This window comes from Malania oleifera, chromosome 6, assembly GCF_029873635.1.
Source record: "Malania oleifera isolate guangnan ecotype guangnan chromosome 6, ASM2987363v1, whole genome shotgun sequence".
NCBI lineage: Eukaryota > Viridiplantae > Streptophyta > Magnoliopsida > Santalales > Ximeniaceae > Malania > Malania oleifera.
In genome coordinates, this window is record NC_080422.1 from 13,218,417 (window position 1) to 13,227,169 (window position 8,753).

At 32.3% G+C, this 8,753-nt stretch overlaps 1 protein-coding gene across 2 annotated transcripts; it reads right to left on the reverse strand.

Moving 5' to 3' along the window:
* Nucleotides 1-1,234: 1,234 nt before the first annotated feature.
* LOC131157402 (protein CURVATURE THYLAKOID 1C, chloroplastic) lies at nucleotides 1,235-7,839 on the reverse strand. Of its 2 annotated transcripts, XM_058111537.1 has the most exons (7): nucleotides 7,656-7,839; nucleotides 7,409-7,514; nucleotides 2,924-3,015; nucleotides 2,321-2,407; nucleotides 1,814-1,876; nucleotides 1,532-1,569; nucleotides 1,235-1,430 (listed from the first exon to the last, which is right to left on the reverse strand). In XM_058111537.1, exons 2-7 carry the CDS (start codon nucleotides 7,506-7,508, stop codon nucleotides 1,376-1,378), a joined length of 435 nt encoding a protein of 144 aa, XP_057967520.1. In that variant the 5' UTR covers nucleotides 7,509-7,514; nucleotides 7,656-7,839; the 3' UTR covers nucleotides 1,235-1,375. The 2 variants fall into 2 exon arrangements, with proteins under 2 accessions (XP_057967520.1, XP_057967519.1); XM_058111536.1 differs by having other exon boundaries at nucleotides 1,235-1,876; nucleotides 7,656-7,772.
* Between the last annotated feature and the right edge of the window lie 914 nt (nucleotides 7,840-8,753).

The window sequence follows — 8,753 nt, forward strand, 5'->3', positions numbered from 1 at the left end:
TAGGACTACTACCTTCAAATCAATACATCAAATATATAAATATTTATCGAGATAATACCTTAATGCCCTTTTCACACTTATTAACTAAAGTGATATTGTAGTACAAGTAATTGAAACGTATTAAGATACATGGTTGGTTTGTAACTAATATGTCCAAAGTTAATTATTTAGGGAAGCTTCTTGTTATCTTCATCAACCGGCTAAGTAGTTAAGAAGAGAAGATTCATTTCGATTGATATATTCACAAATATAAAATGCACTATCAATGTGGATTCAGAGTTTTCTATTCCCATGATTAGGAATTTGAATTTCAAATTTTTGCTTTAAATTTGTACAAATTTGAATAAATGTTATACAAAATTATACTAAATTTTATCTAAATTACAAAAATCAAATCCTACTTTTGAAATCGATATTTATAAAACATATTTCTAAATAATTTCTCCAAGAGATCTAGTTGCAAGATTTAGTCATTACCTTGCAAATGGTACTAGCTTCTTATTGAAAAATAACAGTATTATAGTACAATCAACCTATATTAATTTCTTTTACAAAAAAGCATAAACAATTTATTAGTTTATAAGCACGTGGCTCATTTTAATCATCCAATGTCAAAAGTACATTATGTAGGTGTATTTGTTTCGCAAGTTAAGATTTTGAAAGAATGAACTAGATTAGATCGGACAATTGTAAATTAGTAAGATAATTATCTTATCTCATGTTCAATTAGAGACCATAAGTAGGATTTTCCTTTTAAACTAATCAATGGGAAGAGAGATGGACTGTTGGACCTCTATCAATACTAAAAAAATTTTATAAAGATAAACTCTATTAATACTAGCAATTTTTTAAAAAATAAGATAATTTTTTAAAATAAAAATTCAAAACCTTGGCTAAAATATTAATTTTTGTCTATTCCACATAAAGAAACAATAAAAAATTTTGCATAATCATTTATTTTATGATGAAAACACTTTTTTTTAAAAAAATTATTAATTTAATTCTTAGAAATAGAAATTTTACACATTAAACGTGATCTAAAAGGCAAAAATAAATGGAAATGGAACATTCGTAAGATCGATAAAAAGAGAATTGGCACACTAAATTGAATAATATTCATTTTTGCTTTTGTTTTTTTTTTCCGTTTCCCTAGTAAAGAGTAGCTCCTCTAGTCGTCTTCCTTTCTTTTTCCTCCCTTATCATTAATTCATTTCCATCAAACGAGACATGAATATTGACAAAAATAGTTTCAGATGACATGACATAAATATTTCAATTTTCACATCTTTCATAAATAACAGTGGCAAAAAAATTTAGCTCCAATGTTCAGGAAAATACAACAGTTGCAAATGGATCTCTCATCTTGCACCACAATTCACTGGCCTAAGATATCTGAGATGTACCTGTTGATGATCTGGGACAGCTCTTCCCTGAGGAGAAAAAAGAAAAATGAAATGCAGAAATAGCAGATGCTATATAGTTATGAAAAAAAAAAAAACTATTCTTCTATTATGTTTCAGACTGGGCTTACCGATCTGGTTTGAACAACAGGTAGCGATATACGAACCACTGAGGACATAGATATTCAAGTTAATATTGGAACTAATGAGGAAAATTGCATGCACGGTATAGTAATGGTAAAAAACCATAATGATCTATCTGATTATCAAGAAAATGGAGAGAAAAAAGGTCATTTGAAATCCTCTAACCACTAGGGGCTTAAATGGTTGTGAGATTCCAAGATTTTTATTTCTTTTCCAACCATATCCTGACCAATCGAACATATCAAAAGTGTATCGCAGAACAGACTTACCGAAGAAAACAATATCCCCACTAATTCTAGTGCATTTGGGATGAGAGGAAGCTTGTCAATGGCCTATTGATGTGAAGGAAAGAGAGCATGTCAGAAATCTTAGATCTTGATAAGCTTTATATATACATCAGCGTCAAATAATTAGGAATATCTTGAAGGCAAAACTGTAAAATAGTCCACTGGATTGCAATTAGTATAATTAATGAAGGCCAAAAAATTTATTGCAGTTAATAGTCCAAACTTCCAGAACTGATTCATCAAAAGAAATGATAGATCCAAGTCACGAGAAAATTCAAAGCAGAAATAAGTTTTCAACCTTGAATAAAAATGAGTATTTAGGATTGATCTCTCCATCCTTCATTTGAGGGATGATACAAATAGGACGATCATTTTCAATCATGAAATGATTAAATGGTAAATTGTCCACTCTAACTTCTAAGTCCATCCATCACAACTATACTATGTAATGATGTGAAAAATATTAGAAGAAAGGATAGTGATAATTACTGTAATCAGATTTGCTGAGGCCCATATAGCAACTACAGCTGCAAAACCAAAGCCAAAAAGAGCAAATCGATCTTCAGATTTATCCCACTGTTTCAGAGAAATTGAAGGAAAATTAGAAAGCAGTAAGGTAGTCCCTGCAAAAATAAAAACAAAACAAACTAGTCTTCCTCTGCATTCCTGCATGGCGCGCACACAAACAAAATAATAGTAGATAATGCATAGAGTGAGGAAACCAGCCAATACAATTCACAGAATATAAGTTCTTAGTTTCCCCTTAATAGATTCTATCAGAAGTAAGGAACCTCAACAAACTTAACAAACAAACGCGCCTTTCTTTATTATCTACTGACTGAAGAAAACACCACCTTAAAAAAAAAATGCACCCTCGCTTATAATCTAGTAACTGAAGGGATCGCATGGTTTGCGGAACAATAATAATAATAATAATAATAATAATAATAATAATAATAATTGCAGAAATAAAAACTCTATAAAAAAGTCATAAATTTATGAAGCCCACCAAGGCTTGTTTTTGCCGGGCTGTTTCTTTTCATTCTTTTTTTTTTTTGAATGAAGAATGAGAGAGAGAGAGAGAGAACTCACAACATTTTGAACAGATTTAACAATCAAGGATGTTGAAGATTCAGAACTTTCACCTGTGGCCTTTACAGCAACAAAAGAATGACTCAGTTTCCCTGCAGCATGAAAAAATAAATTAAATGAAAGTGACTGCTAAACACACCCTAGGATTATGCACGCACACACAGAAAATCAAAAGAAAAAATAGAAGAGAGCAAGAAGAACACAACAATTTATTTGGTTCCGCATTGTGCCTACATCCACAGAGCCTCTGCATTATCTCCACTATATCTTGAATGAAAACTGCCTTAGGGTTTCAACCCTCGGCTACAAGTATGCATATGAGAGTGTTGGTGGGTATATGTGTGTTCGTGTGTTTGTGTATATATATAGCCACCATCATACAAGAGCATAATGACACTACGCCCTAACTCAATACTGCACCATACAGTTTGAAACCTCCCACTTATTTCAAATTTCAAGTGGATAACCTTTTCAATATGAGCGGCAACTCAACATTGAATGATATAAAAACAACAATCTTTTGAGCTGATTTCAGCAATTAAGAAGCTTTTTGATTTGTTTTTCCCCCTTGTGTGCATGGCTTTTTTTTTCCATTTCCTAAAACATTCCTAACAAGCTCATTACGTCATCACTACTGTCATGCATAGGCTCTTATCAGCATGGTTCATGTACTTTCATAGTGACTTAATAACATTAAAGGGAACAACCTTTGAAACCCTGTGTAAATCAAAATCTATAATTCTTATATAACGGGATACTATTTGAAGAACTATTAAACCTAAAAGCTTAAGCAATTAGGTGGCAACCAAGTAATAGGTTTTATTGCCTAACATCCCCCCCACCTTGCGAGCGAGCTCACTGGCTTGAAAGTGTGCACAAAAGTCCGCCCACCACTTTATTATCTCATGCTGAAATTTATTTATAAGAATGGGGACCCAGAATTAGACAATCGATCCATAAGGTCAAAGTGAACCCTGAGATACCTACCATATTGAAAAAGCACCCAGTCTAAAAGTTCACACCATTTGTCAAGGAGACACTACTACTATATTGAAGAACCACCCAGATTAAGTTTAAGCCACTATCTGGGGGTCCAATAATAGGTTTATACCTCGCAATTTGACAACCTTATTTCACTTTCAAAGTGACTAAGCCATTGAAGCTAATAATAATCCAAAAACAGGAGACACTGGGATACTAATTCTTTTACTCCTCATGTGAGAAATGGTTCAAAGATTTGGATGGGGATGCCTCCAGCTCTTTTTCTACTATTCTTTTTCTATCAGCTCTTGAAAACCCCGAACCCTTCTTCCTTCCCATTGAATAATTTCATTTGAAAGTCAAAAATTCCTTTTGATATCAGGGCTTTCACGTCATCTATAGCTCTTTATAGGCTTTACACCAACAGTAAGTTGCATAGCAACAGAAGATTTTTTAAGGCTATCAGCCCAGATGTCTGTTTAATGTGTTTTAAGTTTAGTGCATCTCCTGACCACTTGCTTCTTCATTGTCAGGTGCCTAAGAGGTTTTTGATGACTTTGGTGCTACCTTGAACAGTTTGTGCCTTCTTGTTGGTGCAGTACAAAGGTTTGGGAGGAGTAAGAAAGGGTTGGCCTTGTGGAGATGCACTGCCTTTGCCCTTTTCTGGACTATGAGGATTGAAAGGGATGCAAGGATTTCCAATGGCAAAACAACCCCCTTTCATCTTTTATGGGACAGTTGTTTTCTTGCTTCCTTTTGGGCTTACTCTTTTGGCTTTTCTTTTGGGGAGTCTCACTGTCTGATCTTCAGAATATGTTTTTTTTTTTTTATTGTGGCTTTTATCACAGCCGTTGGATCGTCTCTAAATCCAACGGTTGTGTGGTGTCATATGTATGTTTGTAAGCCATGAGAAAAAGCGTGTATTGCTTGCCATTTTTGTACAAGGAGAGTTAGAGGGAACTTTCTCTCTAGGAAGAATTTTTCTTCACAGGATTGAAGTGAAGGCGTGTACAGGGGATCTGGGATCGGGGAGAGTCTGATCAGATCTTGTATTACTATCATTTCATAGTGGATTTTTCTCCAGGTGCACACGTAGGCAATCTTGCCAAACCACGTAAAATCTCTCGTCTACATTTTTTCTATGACTGTTCTTTGTGCTATTTACTTTGTTGATCAGACGATTAAAATCGCTGTGCGTCAACGGGATTGAAGGAGGGCCTTATTGTTTTTGTTTCCCGTCTTTAAGGAGGATATCTTATCCTTCCATCTGCGTATTTTTTGCTCCTTTCTTTTAATGAAATTATTTTTCTGTGTTAGAAAAAGAAAAAGAAAAAGCAAAGGGATAATAACTCAAGGAAACATATTTACATTCTGGTATTAGTTCAATGGAAAAATAAATTAATTAATAAATTAAAACTTTCAGGTTGCATAAGTTCGCTGCAAAATTTTGCCAATCTGGAGCTTGTCAAGTGGAAAAAATTATGCTGAACAAGGATCATTAGAATGATAACTTTATGTTATTAAAAAGCAAAAGTATACAGTGTACAACATTTGCTCATACAGGAAGTCCTTCCATCACATGCTAGGACACCTTTGACTTGCAAACACAAAGATCACATACAGAACACCTACATTAACATGCACTCATTGTACGCCACATGCAAGACTAACCCATTAAATCAGTGAATATAACATTCACACCCCACTTCTCTCCATGCATGCTCCAAAAACACGTGTGAACTTTGTGTGGTGTGCATATTATTGTCATGGGTGTGTATAAGTGTGGAACATGATGTGAACTTTTTATATGCAAGTCAAAGATGTCCTGACGGAGAGCAAAGACTTAAATTTCAGCGAGTTTTGGACGGTATTGATGGAAACTCAATCTCAAGTTCGTTTTTTATAAACTTTTGACTGAAATTCAGATGTTTTTGGCAAATTTCAACTGAAATTTTGGAGTTCCGGTAAATTTTTGGTAAATTTCAACGAAAATTTCGAAATTTTGGTAAACCCTGCACTGTAGCTCAAATTTTGGTAGAAAAAATAGGAAAAGAAAAATGAGTTTCGAAGCCCTGAACTAAGCATACATCATCACTTCACCCTTGTTTTGAAGCCATAATTATTGTTGTTGTTGTTGTTGCAATTGATTTTTGCTGAAGGTATATCCCAAACTTGAAGATATCTCTCAACGTTATTTATAGATATTGGTAATTGATTATTAAACATTCAAATCACGGCATACGCACACTAACACTGCAGAACACACCCAAGACAATAATGAACACACCATTTCCAAGACTAACCCAGTTTGTATATCTATCACCCACTACTTTTCTTCATGCATATATTTTCTACTAGAGCCTCCTCATGAGGCAGCAACAAGGTAGCAGAAAAATTGCTAGCCCATTAAGCATCCCAAGTGTAGGCACATTTTAATATTAATGAATTTATCACTATTGTTGAACGTACCTTGGGAAAGGGAAATGTATCTTGGAAAGATATATACATCTTCAATAAATTAAGTCACTCGTACATGAAATTCACAAATTTTAAATATTAATTTCTTGTATGTACTTTGAACCTAGACATGTATCAATTTATTCCAAATACATTTTATATTTATTAAGTTTGTATATTTCGAAGGGTAATGTGTGCTTGTAAATAGTCGCTTTCACATTGTCACTCTACATCATTCTCATTCCAACTCAATCATTCACACAATCCAAGTCCTAGAGGTATTTCTTTTGTGGAGCTTTGGACTCTTCCGCTTGTGCAAAATCAATAGCCATACGATTCAATTAGGCTCTTGTATCCTAAGAAAAACAAGCTTAGAAGTGTTCAGCTCATAAGCTAAGCCTAAACTACAGAGGGCTTGAATATCCTTAAAGCCTCATTTCTGTGCCTCAGCATAGTTGGAATCATGTTTGTATCCCACTTGTTTTCCTATTTATTTTTATATTTAGACTAAATACCCTACAACAAGTTGTTTAATCTAGAGCAAGAGGAATAATCTAGAAAGAGAAATTTCCAGAGGAAGCGAGAGTCAGTGGAACCCCAACAAATTACTCAGCAAAAGTTGCCCAAAATTCCCTGGATTTTCAATTGGAATTTCAAGCCAAAATATTGAAGGAAAAAACATATAACTGCCATAATTTTCAAACTCTGCCCGAACAGTTTTCCATTTTCTCCCAAGCTTAACCCTTAGCCAACTAATCGCATAAATGGAACCCGTGTTGAAAAGCATACCCAGACACTGCACATAACTAACCCAAATTCCCATTGTTGCCAAATTTGTACGTGTGAGTGTGAATATCTTCTTAACTATTTCCCAAAAAATATAATATCACTGTGTTTAGGTTAGGCTTCAGCACAAAAACAAAATGTACAAATCTGGCAAGACAACAATTGACAAACCACATTCAGGTTAAACCAGAGCATATGATGATGACAAGCTTCCCTAAAATTGCATCTCAAAAATACTCGGAAAATGACAAGGAGGGTTACCTGCAGGGAAGGATATAGGGTATTTCTGAGGAGTTCCAAAAAGGGTTTGTCGTCCATGGAACAGCAATGCCGGAGGCAATCTTGCAATCAACGAAGTCATGCGTTCCTGAGTTTCACACGAGCAAAATAAAGAAAAGAAAAGAATGTTCGTTTCATGGGTTTGCTCTTCACAATTGAAAGAGCACAAAAACAGTGAAATGCATGAGAACAGATATCGAATTTATTCGGGTGGGTGAAGGGTCTTTACCTCGCTAGAGACTGGAGAAAGTAGACAAGGAAGACGATGGTCCGAAAGAACCGTCTCAGTGTCTGTCTTTGTATGGGAAATGGGAGAGAAGGAAGCGCAGGAGGGATGATAGTACGATACTTTAATTTTATTTATTCTCAATTTTATTTATTTATTTCTTATTTTTGGGGTTTCCCGCTGCCACAAAAATGTTATGACGTGACAAATTGTTAGGATAGAGTCTTGACAATTTTTAGAAAATAAAAAAATAATAATAAGTTTTGGGCGATATTTTTAAGGTCATTTACTAATAATTTTTTAAATTTTTTGTTTTGTGGAAGAAAAAACCTATGAAATGAAGATGAAAAATCATCTATTAATTTAAAATAATATTAAAAATTAAAAATCCTAATTTTTATTAATAATATTATTTTAACATAAATTAATATAACAATCATATGTTATAAATATAAATCAAAGGTTTTTGTTAATAAAAAATAATATTATATTATTTTTACTAAATAAAAATATTTAAATATTAATTAAAAGTAATGATTAACATAATAATTAATTAAGTTGTTAATTTAAAAATCATGCACTATAACCTATTAATTATTAATAAAATTTAATTAAATTCTAGAATAAATAAAAAGGACACTCTACAAATTGAAATTAATATTAAATAAATTAAAATTTTAATTAAGTCTTGTTTTTAACATAAATTAATGTGATAATCACGTGTTACAAATATACATTAGTACCAAGATTATTGTTAATTGATTAAAAAATATTTTATTATTTTAATTAATAAAAATTTAAATGTCGATTAAAATTTAATATAATTATCATTTAAATTTATAATTACAAAAATGTTAATATTTTTATTCAAAATATATTTAAAAAAAGTGTATATATTATTTTACTAGTATTATGACATTTTAGTTATTATAAATCAATTATGGATTGAACAAAAATTATTTTATCAATTTAAAGTAATATTGAATAACTTAAAAGTTTTGAATTTAATTTAGTAATATTATGTTTATCATAATTTAGTATGATAGTAATATGTTATAAATATACATTAACAACAAAATTATTGTTAATTAAAAATGATGA